General features: G+C 40.3%; 1 protein-coding gene across 1 annotated transcript in view; it reads left to right on the forward strand.

The window, feature by feature from the left end:
* The first annotated feature begins 482 nt into the window (after nucleotides 1–482).
* The window catches only part of MYO1E (myosin IE), a 95151-nt gene continuing 68661 nt past the window's right edge, over nucleotides 483–26972 (forward strand). The window contains exon 1 of the mRNA XM_059824116.1: nucleotides 483–823. Within this exon, the coding sequence (XP_059680099.1) occupies nucleotides 483–823 (341 nt within the window). The remainder of the gene's footprint in view (nucleotides 824–26972) is intronic.

Below are 26972 nucleotides of genomic sequence, written 5' to 3' on the forward strand. Positions count from 1 at the left end.
AAACGACGTGAGCAACGACATAGCGCGGGTGCCCCCGGCCAGGCAAACGCCTGGGTTTTTTTGCATTGGTGGGGTACACCTAGGGCTTGTTTCAGTATCCTTTTGGTGTCGAGATGCTTTGTGCTGTCCGGCGTTTCCAGGGATTAGAAGCATCTTAGTTCTGTGGGTGCTTCTACATGGGAGGAGGAAAGGGCTGGGACGGTGCGAAGCGCCAGCGCGCTTGCCGGGGTGTTACTGACACCGGTTTGCTTCGAACGTCTCATACCCGACCGCAGCAGTGCAAACCCGCCTGGCCCCAGGGCCAGGCCGCGCTCGGCGGTGGGGTGCTTGCCCAGCACGGAGCGCAGGCGGGGGCGGAGGGGGCGCACCAGTCAATGCCGCCAGCAACGGTAGCCGCCCCAGAGCGCTTGGCCGCGGCACGCGGGCGGGAGCGCGAGGGGGCGCAGGCCGCGCGCGGCGCCGCGCCGGGATTCCCTCAGGGAATGACGTCCCGGCGGTGCGCGGCGATTGGCTGCGCCGCGGCGAGTTCTCCATTTATGGACACATCGCCCGCGCAGCCGGCACGGGGCAGCCGTTGCTGTCGCCGCGTTCCTTTATCCTGCCCCCGCCGGCGCGAGACCCAGCGCTCGCGGGGCCGCCCCGCCCGCTCGGGGCCCGCTGCGCCGGGGCTGCCTCCCGCCGCCCCGCCCCGCCCCGGCGGCGAGCTGCGCGCGCGGGGAGGGCGGGCTCGCTCGCTCCCTTCCCTTCCCTTCCCTCCCTCCCTCCGTCAGTCCCGGGGCGCCGGCGTGTCTGGGCAGAGCCGCGGGCAGCGGAGCGCGGAGAAGCCGCGATGGTAGGCGCGGGGCTCGGCGGGGCTGCGGGCGGCTCTCGCGGGCTGGGCTGGGGGCAGCGGGGTGGGGGGGGGCGCCCGGCGGCGGCGGCGGCTCTCGGCGAGGAGAGCGTGGCTGCCTCCGCGCTTGTCTCTTGTTTCCTCGCGCTTTGCCGGGAAGGGGCTGCGGGCAGCGCTCCCCGCCCCGCGCTGTGGAGGGGCCGTGGCGAGGGGGCGGTTGTGTAACCGGCGCCGGCGTGTGGGGAGCGGGGCCGTGCCAGGCACTTGCCGGGGAGCAGCCGGCCAGGAGCTAGGGGCTGCTGGCTCTGTGGACCCCGGGTAGGTGCTGCCGCCGGGGCACGGCGGCTTCGCTCTTCGGTCGCGTCCCGAGGCAGCCCGGGGCCGTCCGTCCCACCGCGCGGGGCTCGGGCAGGGCCGGCGGCCCCCGGCGCCGTCTGCAGAGTACAAGCCTCGTCTCTCGCCGTTTGGGATCTAAAGAGGTTTTGAACGTTGGTGTCCTCAAGTAAGAAGAGCCTTGTGGGAAGGTAACGCGACGGCGCTGTCGAACAACAGGTGACGCGTCTCCGCTTCAGAGGGTGCTGCTGCGGGGAGACTGCTCCTCCCGAGCTGGTGTTTTCTGGCGCCCGTGTCCGAGTATCGGTGTCTGCTCCGCTCCGCTTGCGAGCGGATGGCCTGGCGACAGGCGCCGAGAAAACTTACCTGTTGTGCAGCAAATGCAACTCTTGGAGCTAGAGTATTTGGGCCCTGCAACTGCTGGCTCTGTTAAATCTCTGGTATGACAAGAGGGTATGGTATCAGTAGAACACATCAGTGCTAGGTTAAGGAAAAACTGAGGTTCAGCAGCTGAACCTGGTTTATCTTTAGCAATTGACTTCTGATGATTGATAATAACTTTCATCCTGACGTAATCCAAATAATGGTTATGACTACCTGTTACATGAGAACTTAAGTAGTGAAAAATCCTGTGTGGTAATAAACTAGGCTAAAATCCATAGCCCTTAAACAAGTAACTTATTAAAAAACTGTTCTAAAGTAGAATACTAAAGATCAGAGAGTTGAGATACTTGAAAAACTTTTGCATTATTCCTACTGAAGCTTAAGTAAGGTTAAGTTTTAAAGATTGACCAATCTAGTCCTTGTGTACTCAGAGCTTTATTGACTTACATAGAGTGTTAGCTTGGGCCCTTCACTCCCAGTATCTTTTAAGGGATGCCCCTCTTATTACCAGTGCCTGTGCTTTGACTTCCTGAGGCAAGTACAGTTGTGCCAGGTTATACCTACGTTGAGCACAAATCTTTGCAGTGCTTTATTTAAAGCAGAGGTTAGGAAGCTAAAATTCCTGTCACAGTCTCAGGGATAGTGATACCACCAGCTCTTAAAGTTCTGTTATTGGTAAGGAGCTTTGAATGAGGTAGGTACATGTGTTTCCTGTGAGTTGATTGTTTAGCCAGGTGGTTCAAATCAACTCTTTAACCATAACCTTTGCTGCTCAGTACTTGCTAGGTCACAGACACCTGTGGCACTTAGGGACTTCCTGGTAGAGATCATATATCATTGTGTAGGCTGCTGCTGTGTTAAATGGGGTTGGAAGTCCTTGGTGCAGGTCTGCCAGAGATACCTACCTGTTAACAATAATACTTCGAGACCAGTGAGTCTGTTAGTTGATCTGCTGCGGACTCCATTAATTCCTTTTTAATGAAAGGTTTTAATCAAAATACAGGTTTTGTAAATACACATAACTAATTGGTGACATACTCAATGAGCTTTACTTTATCAAAGAAAGAACTAGTTTCTTCCATGATACATCCTTTTCACGGAGCTATTCAGGCAGTTATTCTCCAGCTTTTAATTTTATACTGAAGTAGTCTTCAATTAATTTTTTCACTGTGAGATCTCAAGCTAATGTAAACTGCATTTTTTAAGATTGTCTGTAAGTAATGATTACAACAAAACCAGAAAAGGTTGTTTCTAAAAGTACTGCTTTTTCTAAGAATTGTGCCCAAACAATTGTTTGATAATCATCAGAAGGTAGTATTTTGTAACTTAGAAAGCTGTCAGAAGGAAGGGTTGCCTGGCAGGACTTGCAATGACTGCTTACGAACATAAATCACACTACTGATATCCTGAAACTTTATACTTATTCTCTGTGCTGTATAAAAAATTCACATCGTTTCCCTTATTTTTTGTCTTGACAATTTTGATTTCTGTGGAGGGGGAGAACTCTAAGTTAAGTCTCTTCTGCCATATTGTCTCTATAGACCTTAAAGTGAACTTGTCCTGTCCCGAGAGGGCCCACAGTGCAGGAACCCCACCACAGTGCCAACTTACAACTGACATCAGTTGTAGTTGTTTCATGCTTCTCAGGCAGTCTGATACAGCAGAGCATATAAAGGTGATGCTGGTGTAAATGTGCCACCTTCTATAGCCTGTGTGCCATGGTGCCTTGCCCTGCTCAGGTCTGCTGGCAAGACTGTGTAGCTCTGTGGAACTTAGTAATAAGTATGCACTTTTTTCCTGGTTTATTCTTAATCCAGATCAATATCCATATCCAGTTAACAGTGTGGTTTTAGGAGGAGATCTGCAGACATGGAATGGGTGACCTGTTTCATGGCTGTATGCTGCAGTACAAGGTGGGAATGAGCAACAGTGGGGCAAAATAGCATTCAAGCTGACAGTTTTAAGGAACATGTCACAACTTGACTTTTTTTCTTGAAATGTATCTGTCTTTAACTTTACATTTCAATTTTTTTAAATTCAAAATTAACTAGAGCCTTTAACAGCTTAGCTACAACTTGTAAGTCTTCAAAAATGTGTATTATGTAAGTGAAGGTAGTCTCACTCCAGTGAAGGACTGGATCCTTAATGTTCAGGAAACCTCTCAGCAAAACTAAGCTGAAACTTGCTTGAAGTAAGATGTAAGGTCAGGTGAATGTTATGCAGCTCTTCCTTTTATACTCTGAGTTTGGATCTTCATAGTGTCATTAGGTAGTTCATGGAGATGCATTGGGGGATCTTATCTGGAGTTAGATAGAGGATCTGCATCATATTACAAAAATAACCTGTTAACATTAAGGTGACAATGTGATCTTGAACCTTTCATGTAAAGTAGCTCTGTAGTCTTCAGGGAAAGGTTGTTCCCCTGGGTACTCTCAGCTGGCTTTGACTCTCTTAAGGATGAAACATTGAACATTAACTAGCAAACATAATACTGTTTCTAAGGCATAAACTGCTACCATATTTATTAAAAAAAACCCCAAAACACAAAACCAAATAAACATCCCAACACAAACCCATCTGTGATCAACTTCACCTGCTTCTGCATAAGCTGTTCTAGATTGCTTCTACAGAAGTTTTGTACCACTTCGTCAGGGAGAACGAGAAGGGAAGGCCCCAAGAGAAAGCTGGTTCAGCAGTATCTGGAGTAACTCACAAATTGTCGAGCAAGCCAGGGTTGTCCAATTCACTTATGTTAAGAAAAAAGAAGTGTTCATATGTTGCCTTTAACCAGCATTTCAATGCTAAGCATTTTTCTCTAGCACTGCAGTTGGTATGTGCATTTTATCTGGGCCTGTTTGGTGTCTTCCTGTTTCTACCTTTCCAACAGAGATGGAAGGTTGATTCTTAAAAAGGAACCTTTTCATAGACATTCAACATAGCTTGCCATCAGTAGAGGTCAGATGTTTATAGCCCGATCCAGCAAGATGCTGGGGATGTCTTGATTACACGTAATGCCTATGAGAGTTTGCAGAAATGAAAATAACTCAGTTAGCCTGAAAGGACTTGCTAGCCTTTAGGATTTGGTCCTAAAATTGCTAATGTGTCATGTGAGCTGGAACCTTAACTATATTAAGTCTTTTTCCTGTAAGGAAGTCACAAGCAAGGCACTGATGCATCTGTGTTTGAAGGGTGCTTTTCTGTCTAGTGCTGCAGACAGTAGCATTAGCTCAAACCTTGCTGTCTGCCAAATGTGGAATAGTAGAGAGGGCAGCAGCATGTGCTTTGCATTATGTCTAGAGGTGTGTTAATGGAAAAATCTTTCAGCTATATGGTGTTTCTGTCTGGCTGATAAATATAATAAAACACAGTAGCATGTTCAATAGCAAATCTAGTGATTTCATAATTCATGTGTTTTGTTTAGGTTTACACTGCGTGTGTGTACTTGTCTCTGTTTATGGATATATTGTGTATGTTAGAGCACTTTTTCAGAAAATGATAATGTATGCAGAATGTTACCTAAATGCAGCTTTTGCAGCTGAAAACTGAACATGTGATTGTGTATGTATGTACATCTTAAGCATTTTTATTATAAATTCTTTTACCTTCCAGAACTGCTTTTTTCCCCCTGCTATAGATAACTAGCTTGTTGTGAAGGAAGTGGCATGACCATGTTAGTAGTTTAACTAAACTATTTACAGTGACTTTTTCTGAACTTGAAGGGATAACTTTCCCCAGTCTTAATGCCTTGTCTTAAAGCATTGCTGCATGTGTGGAATGGGGGGAAGTTAAAACAAGCTTTTTAGAGCCTTTGTGATAGCTAGTCAGTGAAATGTTGTCAAGCTTTTACTGTGTTCTCAGTAAAATCTTAGTAATATTCTCATCTTAACATGGAAAGTATGTTTCCTTGCTTGAAACACTAGGAAGTTGCACATCTTTAAAGAGAAGTCTTCTCAGCTCCTTTTGTAATAATTTTAAATATTATTCCTTAGTAAATACCAGTTTAATCTCTTACCAGTTTTAGGAGCTAGTGTAAAAGTAACATCGATCTAAATGGTGATGCACTGCTCTATCCAAGTTATACCAAAGAATAAAGGTTTTTGTACTTTTCTATTCCCAATTTCAGCATAAGGGATCAGAAATGCCTGCATGTTTAGATTTGCCTTCCAATATAGTATACATGTATTAGTAATGTATAGAGAACATGTAAATAAACATCTTCAGAGCTATAGAAGAATACTTTATATCAATAAAACCTAATTAGTTTTAGCTCCTGCATCTGAGGAAGGGAGCAAAAAGGTAAGAGGTAATCTTCCCTTCTAAGCTCCTAGCTGTTATGCTTACCTTGCCAAGGACCCTGGTAACCCTAGAATTGAGCTTACTGTGGTTACATGAAGAGTTCTGACAGATTGTTATAGTTCTGCTGATAGAGACTAGCCTGGGATCTGGCTTACCTTGTTGGCCTGTAAGTTGTCAGGTTTTTGCTTACCTCTTGGTTCTGGTTGTTGCCACAACACATGGCTTATAAATGACAAATTGATCTGCTTTCCTTTTCAGTTTCCTAAAATGTTATTGTAATGCAATACTTAAGTCTGCTTTTTTTTTAGGAAGCTGGATTCTAGATCTAGATGGGGTGTGGCTACTGGAAAGCATTAAAAGCTATGTTAGAAAGGGATTTTGCACTTAAATTAAGACAGGTTTTGTTCTGGGAGTTAACAGTGCAAGAGTAGGAGGAGTAAGATCAAAGAAGCAGTTCTCAGAACTGGGAAGAACGTGTGTGTGTTGCAAAAATAAGGATTTTGAAAATAGCGTAGTCCCTCTGCAAACACAGAAATCACCAGGCATAGGCTTTGGCAAGAAAGGGTTTGCTTGCACTGTTAACTTTTTGAATGATGCCGCTTTGTACTATCTAAAGCCTCACCTTGAATATGAGCAACAAAGATTTACATCAGTGTAAAAGGCTAAACCTTTTGGGCAAAATCATATAAAGGTTCTCTTACACATTTTCTCATCTGTTGGAGGTCATTAATTTCCTCGCTACCGGATTGTCTGCCAAGGAGTTTTTCTGGTCGATGCTGGTCACTAGCAAATGACCAGCATTCCTATTACTCCTGTGGAAGTGTCTTTTTTACTGCTTGTGTATGGAAAAATATTACAGGTGTATGGACTGCTTGCTAATTTTTGAAACTGCTGTAGCCAAAGGACTCTGTTAGCTGTTGTATGTTTGGCTTTTATTTCTACTACGTGGGTGTAAAAGTACTTAGAAATATCAGAGAAACATGGCAGAAAGTGAACAAGAATTTTCTCCCTGTCTTAAGATCAGAACAGAGAGCTGTCTCTTACTCTGACAAATTGTTTAGACATTCACCTCACCTAATCGTTAGGACTCTTGTGCAATTTTAGCTGCCTGTTGCACTCCTGAGGGAGCTTGGGTGTGAGGAGCTATATTTCAGTCAGACCTTCCTGGGCTCGATTCAGTCTTTTGCATCTCCTGCTCCCTTCCCCCACATTCCTGAGATGCTGATCATTGTCCTGCCCAGGAAGTATGGCTATCGCTCATCTCCTGACTCATTCTCATCTTCTAGCTTTCCTATCCTCCACCTACTGATTTCTTCCCCTTCTCCTACCCTCATCTCTTTAAAAATGTGAATACCCCTTGGGGAGACCAGGTGTGCAGTCATGTCCTGGCAGTGCACAGGATCCGTTCTCTCTGCTTGACTAAGTTATTACTGTGGTAGGAAGAGGTTTCTTAGTCTAGAGCACTTCCACACACTGAAGCTTACAGGTGTTTTCTGCTTATATTAAATGTTTCATACAAATGTGTAGATGGCTTTGGAGTTTGACTGCTTCATGTACAACAGCAAGTACATCTAAGCTCAAGATTTTTTGATGCAAACAGCCTAGGAAGGGGGGTGTGGTCAAGGATCTCTTTCCAAAGACATAGCAGCATTTAATTGGCATTAAAACCATTGGTGGATTGGGTTCAGAAACTGTAAAGTGTATTTCTAAAAAAATTTCTGAATTAAAATTTTTTAATTGAAACTGAAAAGGCTTTTTTTAAACAAAGCCAATGGGAGAGCTGACAGGGAAAGCAGTATTGGTAGTTGGAGCATGAGTCAGAGTTATCATCAGAAGTGATGCTTATTAGGAAGTATATTTAAGAGGTGCTTTTAAGTATGGAGAATTACCTACTAACACAACTTCGTAAATTCAGCAACTAAATGTGAATTTTGATGTTTAAGCCAGACATTAGCAGATCTCGAGTGTGCTTCATGATCAACACCATTCTGGAAGTGCAAAAAAGGACTATAAAACAGGTCCTGTGTTCTGCTGTCCTGTCATCTGGGTGATTCTTCAGCTGCCAGAAGTGTCTCTGGTGAAAGCCGCTTCTGACTGTTAGAGGAACAATGCAAAAGGTGATGGCTTGGGGTGGGATGATGATAGATCTCTTTCTTCAGTCTGCTTCATTTAAAAAAGGAACATAAATGGTTTATGCAAAAGCCTGTGCTTTCAGAAGCTATTTTGATGCTTTGTTCAGCAATCTGAAGTATAAATGAGAGGTTTTTGTTGGCATCCTTCAAACGTGACTAGCAATGTTGTAGTGACTAGCTGCACTTGTCCCTGTACAGGAAGTGTGAGGGGTTTTTTCCTTGCCAGCTCAGAACCACTCACTGAATCACCTTCATCAGCTGAGCCTGAGTCTGTAACCAGTTCTCAGTCAGCCTTGTCTAATTTAAGTGTTGAAGTCATAGTCAAGTCTGAACAATGCAGCCTGATGTCCTTTATAAAACATGTCAAATGATCTTAATGCTCAGGATTTGAGTCTTTCATGCTTGTGTCTTATGAAGTAATATGCTGCCAGATGTTTGATCCTGCACCTAGGACCGTCTTCTGTTTTCAGTCTGACATTCCACAACCTTTGTGAGGCTTTAAATTCTAGGCAGTTTATCAGTGTGTGCTGTTATCTTTTGTATGATTTATGTCTTTTCCTGTGCTTTGAGTTGTATATTGCTAATAGCAGGAATACAGAAAGATGGAAGTTGGGGCCTCTTGTCAGTAATATACTTGCAGTGCCAAGCAGTAGTCAAGAATTTGTCTCATCTTGTTTTGGTTTTTTTCCTGCCTTGAAGGGTACAAGTCTGCACAAATGCCTAAGTGCTTCCAAATTTGCTTTTGTAGTAACTCTTAACCCTGTGTTATTCCCAGCTTTGTAAAGAAGTATGCTGATACAAAGTGTATTTGAATTTCTTTTAACAAAGCTGCCAAAACATTTAAAGTCCTTTGGTTTGTGATCCCTGTACAGTCTGATGGCTCGTTTGGTACGAAAATACTACTGGTCTGGGGGGTTAGTAGGAAGATTTCAAGGACAAAAATTTACCTAGGTATTGTAAACATGTATATGTACAGCATTAGCATTCTGTTAGCTGTTGGCCTTTGAACTGTTTTGGTTCTTCTGGAATGTATTGAACACCTTTTGATCACTCAGGTTTTGGACTATCTTATTGCAGAAGTTTTGTTAGAAACTGGTATTTGGTAAAATACTTCATTTGTTAAGTGGAAGCAGGATTCTTGAGGCATATTCAAGGAGTACTGTCATCAAACGTAATATGAAAGGCCATTTCATGGTACTCAAAAGCAAGTGCATGCTTTTGAGTGTTTGTTTTTTCTTTCAGTATTTGAGAAGAACTTAGGTTGTCTGTTTATCATTCATGAAAGAATTTGTTTTCCTGTACTGCATCCCCAACTGTATTCAGTACATACCTAAAGAAAGGGAAATGTGCAAAAGTATTTATAACAGTAATTGAAAACAGCCATAGTACAGATACACTTAAATTAAATGAGGGATTTCAGATTTGGTGAGGTTCATTCCAGAAAGGATATAAAGCTGCAAAACCACCCATCCTTGCTTTCTGAGCATAGAGGTACTAGCTGTCTACATAGTCTGAATTATAAATAATTCTACAGGATCTTCTGGTGAGGCCAATGAAACATGGATTTTTGTGTAATTAATTCTGCTGTCTTGGTATTGGCACTTAGACATTGCTATTTAAATCTAGATCATGTTTTTGAAGGAACTAGTGATAGGATGCGCTGATCTAGGGGAAAAAACTAATTAGTCACGGGAATCCATCATTGTATTAACTCTTGTATCATATTTAGTTCTACAATTATTGTTTATTCTTAATTGTGCGGGTTTTTATGGAAGGAAGTTAAACAGTCCCAGTACTCCTGTCAGGAAACTTCTGATATCTTTCCTACTATAATTTGAATTAAAAAATTGGATACTGTGGAAACTGATGGTATTACAAAGCATGATTGTATTACATATAGCTTCTATACCATGTAATATTCTGCTGACAATGTTCTTGTTTAAACTTGATTTGTTCCTGAATTCTGAATTGCTTTAATCCATGAAAACAAATATTTGACTTTACCATTTAAAATACAGTAGTCCCACTAAGAACATAATTACTTCAGCTAGATTTTTCTCCACGTAAACTGTGCCTTGTGCACAGTCACATTTCCAGGACTTGATGCTGTATTGTTTGTAGTCTCCAAAGCCTTTTTCAGTGCTTCCCCTCAACTTTAAATATATGCTGGGAACTACTATATTTGTCAATAATTGCTAGATTCAGCAAACCAGAGATTCCTACAAAAACATTCTGGTCTTTGCAGTGGAAAAGTCAAAATAACTTCTCAGGGTAGGGCAATTTAATTTGGATGTTTTCAGTTTTTGAGGGTATCCTGGGTGTTCTTTTTGTAACCTGCACGACTTGAATAGACTGGTGCAAGGTGCCTTTGGAATTGATTGGCCCTGGTGGAAGGGGAAGTATAGGCTTACTGCTACAAAGTAGCAGCCTAAACCTGCCGAGTTGTCTATGGCAAAAGAGCTAAAAATGCATAAATCTATCCTGAACTGCATCCACACTGTTAGCCATTTACTTGCTTTGCAGTGGCTGTTGGCTTTGCAAGGCATCTCTTCTTGCTTCTTCCTTGAGTGGCTGAGAGTTCCCAATTAGATACATAAAGCCCCCATTTGCTAGTGGCACTAGTAAGGGGTGGTGGCATTAGCACACTGCTTGTGTGAGGAGGAACACTTTTCTTCCAGGTAAGTGATGGGACTCTGGGTCCCTCAGGATTCATATTTGATGGCCAGTGTCACATTCTACTTACCAATGGTTGAAGGCAAAGTTCCTGGAGGAACAATGTTTTTAGAACCCTGTAAGGACCAAAGTACCATTCTGTTGGTGATCCTAGGCTATAGGAATAGACTATCAGCAAATAGACCTTGCTCTTAAAGTTGGAGTTGCAGTAACTTCTACAGACTGTGCTATTTGTTGTGGGTTTTCTAAAATGAATTAGACTTGACACAGGGGAAAAAGTGAACTCAAATGTTGTTTGTAACAAATGTAGGTCCTGTTATGATGCTGCTTATGTCTATGGAGGTCTGATTTGAGATTTGGCCTTTAACGAGCAAAAACTCGAGTTCTATTTAAAGCGGGGAGGGGAGCGCGAATGACTTCATTGTAGGAGAGGCCACTGCTTTTGCTATTTTGCTGTGTTTGACTTGTTTTTTGTCTCTGGGTTGCAAACACAGAGTCAAAGGCATGATCATTTTCAGATGAGAGGATAGGGATAGGTCTTCAGCAGAGCAAGTCAGATTAGAAGTGTACCTAATCAAGTGAAAGAGGACTTGACAGTGCTTGAATATCCAGTATGTGGAACTCAATAAATATGTTGAGTACCTGTTTCTAGCAACTAAGTCTGGTTTCTTAAACAGCTTAGATATTTGTCTATAACTGTATTTCTTGTCTTGCAGCACTATGTAATAATGTACATCTGCATGGCAATAAAGGACTAGATCCAATGTATTGGAGAAAATGAGAATTTGCCTGGTTTCATACTTGCTTTAAATAACAATTAAATCAGTATGTATGATGCTACATGGTTAACAAAACTTATGTTTGATACAAGTGGAATGGCTTCTGTTGTGGTTTAAAAAAAATACATACAATAATGGAGATTAATCTGTTCTAGCTTAAAGCTTCCTTCAAACACACAGAATACGTATTCTCTACAGAATTTACTACAGTCTCCACTGACCTTAGCCTCAGTCTCAGGAATGTTTAATGAAGTGTGTGGGCTTCTTGTGAGGCTACAAAGTGGTTAAACTTAAGTAGCACCCAGTAGTAGAGAATGGATTAATTATTTCATGTTGGTAGTACTATTGTTAACTGACAGTTTTAATATTGAAAGGAGTACTTGGTTTACTAATTCCTAGTGTCAGTTACACAGCTGACTTCTCAACAACTCTTAAAGCTGTTCCCATGAGTACTACTCTTTAAAGCTTTTCTAGTGGTAAATAGGAATTCTGGTTCCAGGGCTCTTAATGCCTGAAATACCAGCACACCCAGTCCACAGAGACACTATCTCAATACGCAGAATAAGTTCATGACCAGCAGTGGTTTCTTCCTGCAGTTTACTTGGTGTTTTTATTCTTGGTTTGTTCTAGGAACACTTGAGAGGAAACAGAAGAATAGTGGCTACTTATTCCCATATTTGGTATTGTTCTAGACAAAATGAACATACTTCTTCACTAGAAGAGAGGGGTGATACAGTGTTTCTGGACAATTTAACCTTCCTCAAACCAGGAGTTAATCTTGGCAGGGTGACATTGGGTCTATTTTCTTTATTGCTGTGTATGGTGTGGTTTCCTACATGGAGTTACAGTGATATTAAGCAGTTAAGTGGCACTAATGGGATGGATTAAGAGAAGTGGGCCTGCATCTTCACAATACTAAAAGCTTGTCTTTATGTAGTTATAAGTCCTTGTTATACAGCAGAGCTTCCATTGGTCTATACATTAGTAGTGATGTATTTTAAATTATAAAGGATCGGAATTAGTGGAGGTTACAAAGTGCTTTTAGTGAAATGAACACTCAGCCTTTAATTGCTGATAGTGGAAGAAGAGAGAATAATTAGAACATCAATGTCAGTTGTACCTCCTAACTTGCTCCTTGGCTTTTTTCTTGAGACCTGTACTTGGATGGGCTTGTGTTGTATTCTGTATTCCCAGTACAGATTCGGGGAGGGGGAGGACAGGACCCCAAACCCTAAACCTGATTTCTTAAACAGTCACTAATAACGCCATATTGAGAAAGAAGCAAACACAATGTACTTCAGAAAAGCATTGTAATCACTAGTAATGTACTTTCTACTTCCTGCTGAAATAGCCAGCTGCCTTACCTGCTTCCACACAACTCGCCAGTAAACATACAAATTAATTCTGTGACAGCAGATTTTGATCTTTAGTTTAGGAGTCCCGAGTTTGACCTCTTCTTGTTCTTAACTATTGCACTCTGTGCTTTAACTCAGACTAAAAGTTCAGCTGCATGTGTCAGACTGCCCAGAATTAAGCCATTATGGATGCAGTCTTGACAGAACTAAACTTCCAATTCTGGATAAGAAGGGAATGTCTGAAATGCCTGCAGAAGAGCAGAACGCAATACAAAACTCTAAATACCTCTTCCGGTGACATAGGATAAGTTTATAGACTTAAACAACTTTTTCCTGTCTTGAAAGTTTCTTTTGTGGAAAGGAATTTAAGAGCTGTTTATTCTGACAACAGTCTCAACTGTGTGAAAGATGGCAAGTGCTGAAGCAAGTACATTTGGGCTGTATTGACAGTACAGCCTGTACCCTTAGTGTATAGGCAATACTTGTTAAACCTTTTGCTGTCGCTAAGGATGTTCTGATGAATCTGTTCTGAAAGTATTAGTTTGAATGTAATAGAGAAGCATGTTGTTACCACAGTTAATGAATTAGTCATGAATAGCTATTTAGTTTGACACACCTTGAGAGTGTTCACCTACTGAAATCAGGTTTTCTTTTGTTCAGATAATTTCTTAATTATACAGGCTGAGGCATTTTTGCACCTGAGGCCATTAGGTAAGTTTTTTCACTTGACTTGTCCAGTATGTGGGTCTGTTCTCAGACCAGAATACATTTAAAATTGAACAAGTGGTTAGCAGGCTTATCCTGCTACTATATAGCAGAACTTTTCTTTGTGCTGAGTGTGGCTAGAGTCCAGGCTGGGACTGCAAGGGACAAAGCAAGCTGAACTTGTCCCATCAGTTTGATTGTAAGCTGCCTATTGTGGTTTGTACTGCATCTCTGATACTCAGGAACAGTTAAATAGCTCATAACTTAGTATGCAGGAAAAGAGACTTCAATCAAAAATACTGGTGGTAACTTTCTATTGTTCTAGAATGCATTTAAGACTTTGGGGAGTTTTTCCTAGTCTGCACTTCAAAATATGTAGCTGGAGAGTCAGTAATTGGGATGTTAACTACCTGTTGTGAGGTAGCTATGGTCATGAATTTCACATCTGAAGCAGACACTATTTTGGAAGAATATCTATTTTTATTTCAAAACTATTTTACCTGGGGACCACAACTAGATCTTAAAGTTAGAAGTCAAGGTTATTGGGTTTTTTCCTAGGGCTTTGAAAGTATTTTGTCATTCTGCTGTCTACAGATGTAGAGTAGTAGGCTAACTATAAAGTACTAATCCTGTTGCTGTTTGCTCATTGAGAGTGCAGGTGTACAAACAGGAAAAGAAAAAACAAACGGGAAGTTAATACTGTCTGATTGCCAAAACAAAAAAGTCCCAATTCAGTAGCTAAAATTATGTTCAAGCTGGTAACAGGATACAGTGAACAATGAAAAATGTTTTTTACGTTCTGTAGCTAAATGTGTCCTTTTAGGGCTTGTTTTGCAATTATTCTTGACCAGTTGAAACTTTTGAGGCCAGTAGAAGTCTACCTCATTTAAATGAACCCTCTTACTTTTTTGACATACCTCAATGAGATGCCTAGTCACTTACTTTTCATTCTTGGGATTTTTGAAGACTTGGGAATATACTCAAGAACTAAAACTACTCAGTTTTTTAAAGACTTTTAAAGTCAGTTAGGGCAAGTCAGGATGTGTAAATAATAGAACTGGCAGGTGGGGGAGTACTTTCTGTTGTTCTATCCATTTGCTACTGTAGCTGTAATAAAACCTACTGTTTTCCCCTTTATTCCTGTTCCTGTCTTCCATTCTCTAGTGTGACAGTGTGAGAGAACCTCACTGAAGTACCAAAGCTGTGCAGAGCCTCTGTGATCACTCTCTCTGTGGATGCTGTTTTGTTCTGGTGCTGTTTTAATAAGGAAGTACGGGGGAATATATCTAAGGGGCATATTCCTAACAGCTGTCATGGTCTCTGTGTTGTGGAGCTCTCTTAGGAGCCTAAATAATCTATAGTGTGCGAGAGGGCTGGAATCCTCTGCTGGTTTTCACAGACAATGTATCCAAACTACATTGTGCACTCCGTGATGGAAGTATGACTTGGTCTGCAATAGGCTGAGTGACAGATCCTACTTTCTCAACTAGGAAAGAGAATAAGGGGAATAAATCTAAGAGGGAATGGTCTGGGTTGGTGAGATGGTGGGAGCCTAGTCTGATCCAGGCAAGCTGCTTCCAATTTAAATGTGAAGATCTGCTCCTTCAGTTTGACCTTATACTCTTTCCATCTGTTTATAAGCCTTCAATATTACTGATGAAACTGGTTCAGTCTAACATTTGCTCTGATTCTAATCTTGTATAGGACACCTGTGCTTGTCCTCATTCCATTTATCAGCCATGTGACTTTGAAATACTTGGCCTGACTCTGTAATCTTACCTCTTGGCTTCTGCAGTTGTCTTCCACAAGCTTTCCCTTCTATATCTTACCTTTCAGCAAGCCTTTACAGAGGTCCTCTATCTTCAACTGCAAATCCCAAAGGACATGCTCCACTTCATTACAGAATTCCAGTGTGATTTTTGGGGTTTGTCCCTTAAACGTTACCTGTCATACTATGTAATGTGATGTATAAGTTATGCCTTTATTAGTAGTTCTAAACAGGTCTAACCTTGCCCAGCCAATGGTTTTCTTAAATGGTGTGAGTAAACATTGGAACATTTCTCTGGTCCCTTTTAAAGTGCAGATTTCTATGGTAGTGCATACTAAAGGGAAACTTGCAATGAAACGCACTGTATAAAGGCAAAGAAGTTCTATTTTTACTTTGCAATAAGGTATGGAGATGAAAATGGATATACAAATGTTATCTCTGTTCATGAACCTGGTTACCTGAATAAGTCATGTTATTACTTAAATGCCTGTACATGAAACATGTGACTTCAAAAGTAGATTAAAAATTCATTTTTATCTTCATAGTACTCCTTACAGTTACTGCTACAGGGTGTTTGGGAGTGCAATAAATCTCCAATAGGAATAGTTGGTGTTAGATACTGCCAGTATTCCACAGACCACAAGTGTGTATTAAAAGATGCAGGAAAGCCCTTCTGTCATCCTAGCTGTTACTGTATGACTTAAAATGCAGAGTGTTTTTTTTCAAAGCTGCTGTCAATGCTACCTAAAAAGCAATACAGCTACTTTACAACTGGACTCCAGAGTAAAAAAAAACCTGTTCTTGCAAAATGTTCCATGGTACCTTTAATCACTACAAATAACTGAAACCTCTTTGACGCTTTATTTGAAAGGTTTTTTCATTTTGCTAGCCCTTCTGCTGAACTAGTGGGCCGTTACTGACTTATCGATGACTAAATTACTAGTCGTGCTCTCATTAGAAACTCTGCATTTACCTGATGCTCTTCCATGCAAATGCTGTGTAAATCAACCCTTGCTAAAGACTGAGATTTGACAGCAGCAAACTCCAAAGCAAGATAACTGCAGCTGCCTCCTGTTCGTTCTTACTGTGTTTCTGTGGAAACAAAATGATTCTGGCAGTCAGACATTGCACAAGGAGTATGCAGAAGCACATCTAATGGTCTGATTCTTTAACCTACAGATTTTAAGAGGTGCTTTCATTAACTGGCTGAAGCATGCTTAGCTGCACAATATAGTTTTTCATACAGTTGTTCAGATTAACGTTTTGTAGGGGAAAGAAAGGCACAGACCAGGATGGTTGAAGATCATGTGCCTGATGTGTGATGTATTTTTCCACTATTGCTTTACTAGATGATACATAGAACTTTGCATGTTAAAGGAACCTTGTAGAAAACAAGCTTTTCTCACTATACTTCAAATAAACCAGAGCATGTAATGGCATCAGTGGGGGTTTTGAGTGGGAGTGTGAATCCCAAAGCTACATTGCTAAAGGACCAACCTTACAGCTTCAAATCCCACCTCATTTCCTGAAATGGCTAAATCATTTCATGCTTTGTGTCTTTATCCCCTTTTCCATCATATGTTTTAAGTCATATAATGGGATAGTGTACTGCCCTCAGGTGACCTTGATGGGGGTGAATGGCCCACACCTTATGAATACCAGTATTATACCTAGTAGCATTAGAAGTGGTAGGAGGTGACATGGCTGTGAACTGTGTACTCTGGCCTAACTTCACTCCTGGTCTACAGCTACTTCTAAATGCTGCAGTAATGTGAGGAAGTGTTACGTGTTAAAACCTAACAGTTTTTCACTGAATTAAATTGAAGTGACATCAATAGACATCTGAAAAGATAGAATGAGATTTTATGGTACTGTGTATAAAACCTAAAGATTTAATAGGAAACTGTAAAGTGGATTATTCATCTATGTATTTAAAAACTTAACTGGATGAGGCATTCTAGTGTGCACAGACTTTCAGATGCATGTTTCTGCATTTAAATGCAATACAACATACAGGAGAGGCATTTTGTATTGCTTATTATAAAAAATTTACAAATTTTACTAAAGAACAGTTTCTACTACTGTTGTCTTTTTTATTTTGAAAAACTTAAAGAAAAAACCCTGAGGCTTTCCTTAATTAACATATGTGATTCTAATAGCTTCTGTTAAGTGGATGTATAAACAATGGAGTGAGTCTAAAATACTAAAAATTGTATTCTCAATAGCAAAATAGCAAAGACTTGCAGATATATTTCAGTTGCTGGCAGTGCTGGCATCTTGCTTGTTTAAAAAAAAAATCTGTTTGCATAATGAGTTACTTTAGTCTTGTTGGATTTGGTCTTATTAGAGTTAATTTTGTTGATATTCTTTTGTGTGTGTTTGTGAAAGGTTACCTTGGAGGATGTCTGAAGCTCCAATTCCATAAACAATGAAAGAAATGTCTTTCATTTTAGTGTGGCAGACTAGCTGAAATCTGTAACTTTAGGTTTCAGCTAGTCTACTGAAATGTGCAGGCAAGGAGGAAGACTTAAGATGTGTGGATTATGTCCTCTTTTTTTTTAAACTTAAAGAAAGGACACTATCTATAAAAATGGATAGGCTACCTCAGAATTGTCTTTCCTTACAGTCCTGCAGGGGCAAACATTCACAATTGGACTAGATACTTTTCTCAGAAGCAAGGGGAGAATGATTTTCTTTTCAACAAAACCTAACTAGTGTAAATAAAACTGGCAGAATAGGTTGGCAAGTTATTACAAATACCTGGATATTTCATGGTTCTTTGTTCTTTTTTAATTATGTGTTCATAATTAGAAGAATTTTGGTTTTGAAAGCCTCTGAGTTTCACTATTTTGGGTATTGAATAATTCATGCTAAATGTTGTTTACGCATGTTTATGGCACCGAAGAACCTCAAGCAACTGATTAAAAAAGACTTACCGCATTCCTTTATTCACAATTATCCTCTGGTTAATAACAACATTTAGACACAACTATCTTGACAAAATCTTAGCTATGTTTACGTAAAGACTGGTACTATGCTGACCCTCAGCATTGCATTATGAGGGCTGCCCAAATCTTTCCCATTCCTGGATTTTTTTTTTAATTCCATGGAAAAATGTTCCAACACACTTTAAGTTTGTTTCCAGTTTGGCTTTTTCTTTTTTGTAAGGGCCCTTTTCTTTCTTTTCAGGTTTGTGTGGATGCTATGGCCAAGTACAAGCAGCTTGACTACAAAATGAGCTGTGCTGGAGTGTTTTATTAGGTTTATTCATAGAGGTTAAAGTGATGTTTGTCCTTAAGAAACTTTCTGAGCACTGACTTCTTCAGACTGTGCTAGAGTGATAGTTTGTGGTAGTATCAAAGAATAGCTTAGTTTTCTGTAAATAACTATTAAATCCGGTAACTGATGTTGGTCACAAGGAATTGTCTGGGATTACATAGAGAAAAAAATCTCACCTGAAATTGCTTGGAAGAACTTGGCTGTAAGTTGATATCTAAATTTTTTCAAAGGAAGAAAAGAGATTTTCATAAAAATCTATCTCATAAATGTAGAAACATGTACTGCATCAGTGCCTTTGCTTCTCATTTGTATTCAAACATCATAGGTCAATGCTCCAAAAGTTTATGGCATTGACTTAAATTGTTGGTCATCTAAGAATCTCACATAATCATATTGTCATAAAATCCAGGGAAAACAGCAAGTACACAGTAGTAAGAAAGGGCAGTAGTTGTGGTCTGCAGACCACGGCAGTGTCTTTGTTGCTGTACATATCTAGCTTTCTGAAGTAGCCGAAGGTTGAAAGTCTGGCCTGCTTCTTAGCCAGGACTTAAAGCTGCCTGTTGTGAACCATTCTCAAGAACCAGCTGAGCTACAGATGTCTGCTGCTTCAGAAACCAAAGGTCAGCTGAGACAGGAATGAGTGTTGCTCACAGGAAAAAGGGACAAAACCAGGCAGCTGTGTAGTAGCAGAATTAGAGGTTGATCTCAGACAGTATGAAAATGGAATAAAGCTCTTTGTCCCTTCAGCAACTGCAGTGAAAGCCCTGAAAATGGACCAAAAGGCTAATACAGCATGTTGAACCCTTAGTCAGCACCAGGGAAGTCCATAGAAAGTGTCAATATTTCTTTCTTAAAAAGTTGGCTTTTGGTATTGCTTCTGACACTTTATTTTTTTCCTTCTGGTTCTCGGTCTAACTTACAGGTGCCTCAGTTTTTCTAGGTGAGGTGTGAGGTAGGCAAAGAAACTGCTGTGGAAGGAGAAATATATTGGAAGGGTTTGTCAAAAGTTCATGACAGCCCCGCTGGAGTAATAGGAAATAACACTAAGCTGAACTTTTAATGGGTGCCTGTTCACTGACTACTTCTGTCCATCTGCATGCCTCACTCATGATGATGGTGCACAACTGAGGGGTGCGTGGCAGAATATGCTCTTACTGATGAAGTACAGGCTAAAGGTATAGCTACTGGTATTGCATTTGGGTCACATATTTTTAGCACACCACTTTAAATTGTATTTGTGTTCAGCAAGACAAAATCAAAGGCAGCATTTATAGCACAGCTGAAAGACCCTGAGCCACCCCTGCAGTCCCCACAGGGTCATAAGGAGTATGTTGCTTAGCAAGCTGACACGTAAGCTTAGAGGAAAGCTACTTAGAGTGCAAGTTGGGTTTTGAGCCAGAACTTGATTTTTAAAGGACCACAGATCTTGGGTTCAATATGGAGTGTAGAAAAAGGTAAAGCTGCCTCTAAGGGCTTCAACAGTGTAATGAATTGCAGCACCCAAAAGCTTTAGCTTTGGATATTGAGGGAGAGAAACAGTATTCACCTAACAGCTGTCTTTTCTGAATCGGAATGCTATGCTTAGATGAAAAGTCATTTAGATGGTTTTAGTTTACATTCAAAATTTATTTTTTTAGTTTATGTGGGTTTGACTTGGAGCTCAGAGTTTGAATGAGTCCAGAAATTAAAAGCAAGGCACATCACAAGCATTTTAGTGTGGTTTTGTGTTGAAGCCCTGCAAGCCAAAGTCTTCAGCCACAGTTTAATATCTGAGACTTAATGTTTTTTGCTCAATTTCCCCTCCCCCCAAATTTTGAAACTTGGTGTTTCAGCTTGAATTTTACATGTTCTGAGTTTTCATTATGAAGTTTAGCATTTTGCTTAGGATGATAAAAGCTAGCTAGCCTTCTGTTTAGGAGAGAGGATGCTAAACTGTTTTACTGTTAAGGAATATAAAAAAGTAGTTGGGTTAATTGTGTTTAAAGTTATCTAGCAGAGAAGTTCTTTGAAGACTTGAATGAGATCTATGAGTTGATGGGGATGAAGGGAACCTGATGTAGAATGTAAAATCATGCAAAATACAGGTTTGCATCAATACGATTGGGGGAGAGAGAAACACGTATTTGGATTGGGCTTCAATTTTTGGATGCTTTGCATTTTTTTGCTATACTTGAGTGTTTAAATGAAAAAGACCTTTAGTTAAATGGGTGTCTTCAACAGCAAATGTTAATAATTTTCTGACAGGAAGCCAGGATGAGACATAGAAATAGAAAATTAAAGGAAAAAGAAAATGCAGCATCACACTGCCCCACTGCAGAGATTCTTTTAAATAAAATCAGGGTAACTTACCTGCTGTGGTATGCAGCAGTTTTTCTTCAAAGCTGATACTTGGCTTTTCACTTGGTTTCCCTTTAACAGAAATAGTTTGAAACCTATGTGTATTTATGATGCTGATATTGAATTACAAGTTGTAACAGAAATTTAAATTTGGTCTTTTGCATAATTCTGCAAAATTGGTGATAAAGTTACAGGTTTTGTGAAACAGCAGCAATTTAAGCCTATAGGAGTGCATTCAGAGCTTCTTTGGCTCGCATCTCTGCTCAAAGCATAATTATGCCAATATAACATCTGAATGAGATGACATTCTGACATATTAAAAAAAAAAAACTGGGAAAATAGCTGTGTCTGTGCTAAAACCTGCCTTTTGTAGACTAATAGGAGCTATTACTTATTAAGTGAACTTTTGCCTATAGGTTAATAAAGATACTATGGATGGAGGGATCATACACATGTATTGGTGCAGTCTAGATAATAACCATAAAGACCCAGTCTCCTAGCTGTTGAAGATTATATTAAAAAATGTTGGGCCAGACATTTCCCTTACATAATTCAACTAATAACCGTGGTGTTCCACTGGAGTAGAATGAACTCTTCATATTCCCAATGCATTTCTATGCTTCCACCTTTTTGGGGCATCAGCTTCATTGGCAGAATGCAGTGATCTACTTAGCCAGTAGAGATCATGTATATTAATTTTTAGTTTTATTTTGTTGGGTGCCTTATGAATTATAATGGAAATAGGAAAGTCTGCAGAGCCAGGATAGGAACTTAATACAAAATCGAGTAAATAATTTGAAGCATGGGATCTGACAGGAAGAAGATGAGGTCTTAAGGAGGCTGGGTTATTCAGAAAAATGTTCAAAGAACAGCATTCTCGTCACTGACTAGGAAGGTACTGTAATAAAAGCCAGTGAAGTAAAACTAACATATTCATTAAATGAAAATAAGCTAGTTATTCTATACAACCAAATTGTTACATCCTGTATTTTTACTGTAGCTTCTTCACTGAATGGAGCCTGCTTGCCTTGGCATTGTGTAATTATTGGTTAAAGTAAAAATCAAACCCTGATAAAGGCTGAATGAACCTGTGCATGAAATTGTCCCCTGACTGTTAAGCACTTTAATTATCCATTCACTAAGTTCCCACTTTTGTATCTTTACTTTGAGTAGCTTAGACTTTTCCTGTTGTCACCATGTACTCTGCAGAAGAAAGATCTCTTTGCCCGTGGATTGGTCCTTACATGCATAACTGAAAACCTGGAGTGGTCTACAAAGTTTTGTGTATTGGGTCTGAACATCCTTGCTGTAGAGTGAGGGGGGGAATTGGACTGTCAGAGTGGCAGGGGAATGTGCTTTCTGATGGGGCTCTTGTGAGCTTTCGAAAGCATGTGCTCCTAAACTACAGTGTAGTTGTGTAGCTGTCTTCAACCCTTATGCTGAAGCAGATAGTAAGCACTTTACAGATCAGGCCGGAGATGAATGTACACCTGAGAAAGTGAAGTAGTATCTGTTTGAGTCTCCTACACAGTGCGTGAGATTTGTCGGGTCTGATGTTTACGGCTCCTCCCAAGATTTTGCTTCCTCTTGCTTTTTGATTAATAGCAACTTTTTGGGAGTTGATGTGAACTAGCAGATTTGGTCTGTGGGAAAGATGTGTAACTAATTCCTGAAGGGGAATGCTCAAAGGAATTCTTGTTTGTATTTATGTAATAATTAAAGAAGGAAGCGTTTGTATGTGCATGCACTGAAATAAATACTGAGGTTGGATTCTTTTAAAGAGTTAAATTAAAGGTTTAATCAATGTGTCAAATAGTCTATCTACCACAGTGTCTGAAGTCAAATCTGGTTTCTTGCATGAATATCCAACTTGAAAGTTAATAAAAAGGAATTTGTGGGTTGAGCCACATGGCTCTTACCACCCCGGTGTCAGCTCCACCATAGGTGAGTGAACACCACTCCCTGAGCCTTTCCCCTATGGCTCTGAGTCAGTAGTGCGGAGGTAAACAGGAAGCTGCTCGAAGTCCTGGAGCTTTTACTCTGTTTACTCAGCACTCTGTGAGATTAAAATAAACATAGAAAGCAATTTTTACTTCGGAACCTCCCCCAGTGTGGAGCTCCTTCTGGCCCCCCAAACAAGCTCCTCCAGCTACTGTCAGCAGTGAGAGGAGTTGACAGCTCACATGTGAAATGGGGATATTGGTCTGGGGGAAGCACTCCTGCTTCTCCCTGAGTGGGCAATAAAAGCTTTTCAGCTCTTCACTGTGTATCCTGCCTCCCAATGCCACAGCTATCCAGCACTGCAGGACAGCAGTTCCTAGGGCTCTCATTGTTCAGGTAGTCCTCCCAATACAGTGGCCTGTGTAGGAGTCAAGTCATCCGAACACAGTCCAAGGACAGATTATGCAACTCTTAATCCAACATGAAAGTAGATATTCTTGAAGCTGCCTAACTGGGGAAAATCCCAGATAAACCTAACACTATACCTTGAAACTCTGCAAGCAGGACTTTGGCAAATGAACTCTTACCATGCAGCACCACCCTGGTACAACACAGCAGTCATTATCTTGTACTGCCCTGCTCATCCCAGTTGAAACAACACTATGCATACAGGAGGGCAGGTCCCAGTTACAACAGTTGGGAAGATCAAAGCAAGTATCTCAAAAATAGGTTAATTTGAAACCAATGACTATTCCAGGGCCCACGTTAAGAAATGAGCAGTTGACTGCATGTCTTATTTTTTGGCATCTGAGCAGTTAAATGTTGTAACTCTGAGCAGTGCATTATACTAATAAAGTTTTGTGGTGTCAGCACAAAGGTGCTTTTTGGTACATACTGTTGAAAAACCAATCTTCGCCACAGTTATCTGCTGTGTTGCAGCTTTTGCTGTTTTATCATGCCTATTACAACAGAGTGTTTTTCTTTAGCCTGAACTGCCATAGGCATGTGACTACATGACAATTTCCACTTCAGGGGAAAAAAAAGTTTATATTCCCTGTGGTTTGTAAATAAGCTCAGAAAATGTCTGTATTTATACTAAAAGGAAGGGGAAAAAAAAGAAACACCAAAAGAGACTCAACTGTAGTTTTTCTAAATTTTTTTTAAATTCAGATGTGATTCAGGGGCATGATTTAGCTCATGTGCTTATTTTCTAAATCAATCTTTCAGTTTTTGCGGAATTGCCACATACTTTTACTCAACTAGATGAAGCTGTTGGAATAAAAACATGTAGTTTGATATTATTGGTTAAAAACAACAGTAATAAAACAAGGTCCATGCTAACTTCTGTAATCTGCCTAACCTGTTGTATTCTTGCTCACAGTCTATTAGCAATTGATGAGATGAGGACAAATACACCCAAGAAAACTGTAGTTATTCAATAATTTATTGAGAAGACTATCATATTCCTTATTAATGCTGGAGCATGTTAGTGCATCACATTGGAATTAAGTTGTTTTGTATCCAGAGGTCTTAGGAATATGTGCTAAGCAAAAAAAAAAAAAAAAGGTTTGGGGTGATAGGCAAGTAGGAGCATCTCCAGGGGTAGTGTATTATTAATGAAATGGGCATGTTGTGGCATAGGTGTTTTTATTTTTCAATTAAATCTCTAAGCCAACCAAAAGTAATTTGTTTATTGAGATTGTTGAGTTTCTTTACATATTTGGGAACAATAGTTTTGCTCTTTCTAAAATAATATTAAAAAAATTCATTCTGTCATCTGTGTACAAGAGCTGGTACATGGTATTAAAACTGTATTTTTAAAGAGGTTTTTTTTACTGGACTGTTCAGGCAGTAAAAAATGGTGTTTGTAGATCAGAGTTCAATACCCAAGAATCTTAAAAAGGGCATATTGAGGTAAAATTTTAGAATGCATAAAAAGAATAAAAAACAACACTGAAGTTATTTTACTGCAGTTACAGTTCATCCTTTTCTAAGATGTACACTGGACACGGTCTTAAAAACAGAATAGATAAAAGCAGTCTTGGGCTAAGCAGTAAAGGCCGTTGCAGGGTTAGAAAGGCTGTCATAAATAGTTATTTGGTGACATTTGGGTTTGTTATTCATGCCAAGCAGCTCCCCTCGGTCAGTTGTTTCAGGAAAGTTTAGGCAAACTGAATCGCAGCAGCTGAAGAGCCAGTACAGCTGGTGGGACAGGGCAGGGTGGGACGCCTCGCTGGGCAGGTCTCCCGGGGTGTCCCGGTGACTGCCCTGCCCCAGGGCGGGGGGCCGGTGGTCCTCGCTGGCCTTCACGTTGTGGGCCGCTTAGGACTTTTTGTATGAACTGCTTTGCTATTAACTAACCAGGTAACAGCAAGTTACTTAGTCTTCATCTTCTAAAAGCAGCGGACTACAGATTGAAAACAAAGTACTAGATTTTGATTATTTCTGATTTCGTTAAGCTCTTTCAATGCTTTAGTAATTTTAATGGCAAAAATAGAGCTGTCTTGTGTGCAGAAAGAATTTGAAAGCCTTAGCAGCCTGGGAAGAATAGGTTATGACCCAAGTTTAACATACCCAGTGTGTTAAAATGTGTAGAAATATATTATGATCTTAATGAAAAATCAAAGCCAAAGTTTTACTGGTAGACACATGGTTCTTAATCCAAATAATATTTCTGTGCAGGACAACACACTATTTAAGATGCTTACTATCATTTTATTATGTAAATGTTTCCTTTGGCAATGTTGTTTCAATAAAATTAGTTGCTGAAAAGTAAATACTGTATGACAAGAGAATAATGTTACAGGTAACAAAGTTTTATACTAAATTCAAGGAAAGATTCAAAACTGTAATAGTTTGACACCTCTCTTTTTGTCATGCTTCATGATTCCTGGCGGTATTGCTACTGAGAATGTTTTTCAAAGATAAATCGCAGTTCATTGGGGTGTAACTAAAAGTACGAGCTGTAAGTTTTAGAGCTATAAGTTTTAGAGTATAGTACCCTCCTGCTTATAATTAAAACATTGAACTGTTTATGTAAACGTTTGTTGTTGGGAATGAGATCTTTTCAGTCATTTGAAAGTGCTAGTGACATAATTGGAAATTGATTCAGTAGATGCAGAGTGGATTTCTTGTAACTGATACTCTTCGGTTGCAATGGAGTAGTAACTAAATGGTGTTTTCACAGGAGCGGTTCTATTCCCTGGAAATTCTACAAATACTATAATGATTTCTACATCTTTAATACTTGCAAAAATGTATTGATTTATCCTTTCATCCTTCAGTGTTGCCTTGTTGACTTACCAATGTAAATACTAAGTAATTAATTCGGAAATACTGCCGTCCTCTTCATTTTCTATTCTGCATAGATAAAAAGAAGCAAAACCTGCAGGTAAAAATAAGGTTAAAATAATTGTTTTTCTTCTCTTGATGTTTGCTAGTACACCTGAATCCAGTAAGCTTTCTACAGAAAGGGAAACCATGACAGAAGGAACAGGCAGCATTAAAATGCAGTCAGAGACCAGGTCTTCCAGAAGGCATAATAGCAAGTGTTTGGTCGTCTTGTGTAGGTAACAAAGAAAAATGGTATCATTCAGTTTAAGATTACTGAGCTTCTGTGTCCCCCCTCGCCCCCCCCCAAAATTTTGTATGCATTCATTAAATAGCAAAGGCAGATCCTCAGGTGCCCAAAGGAGTGAGTGAGAGCAGTTATCTACTGGTTGTGCTACTAAATGCACACTTGTATGCCAGGTGATTGGATCTGAAGAGATGCTGTAGTCATCCTCTCATTAAGAGCTCTGTATCTTCGTGGAAAATAGATAATACAGGGGGGCGATATGTGGAGAGTCTGGGCTAACCAGCCATTAAACTGCTTTCACCAGCTAACTTGGTGAACTGCAGAATCAATGTGCCCTTAGTCTGCTGACGGAACAGCCATCCTTGAATTGTCATTGTAAAAGGATAATTGGAGGCTCCAAGAATAGTCAGGCTGCACAGAGAAGTCGTTTTCCAATAAAACCCTCTGTCACAAAGTCATCAAGCAGGGGTTCTGCTGGGGACAGACTTTGGGCTTAACCTTTCAGGTTCATGTCTTAGCAGTCTGATGAAGACACAAATACTTTCATTTTACCATGAAACAAAAGGGTCAGTAGAAGGGGGGAA

The sequence above is a fragment of the Gavia stellata genome, chromosome 13 (genome assembly GCF_030936135.1).
Source record: "Gavia stellata isolate bGavSte3 chromosome 13, bGavSte3.hap2, whole genome shotgun sequence".
NCBI classification, from domain to species: Eukaryota; Metazoa; Chordata; class Aves; order Gaviiformes; family Gaviidae; genus Gavia; species Gavia stellata.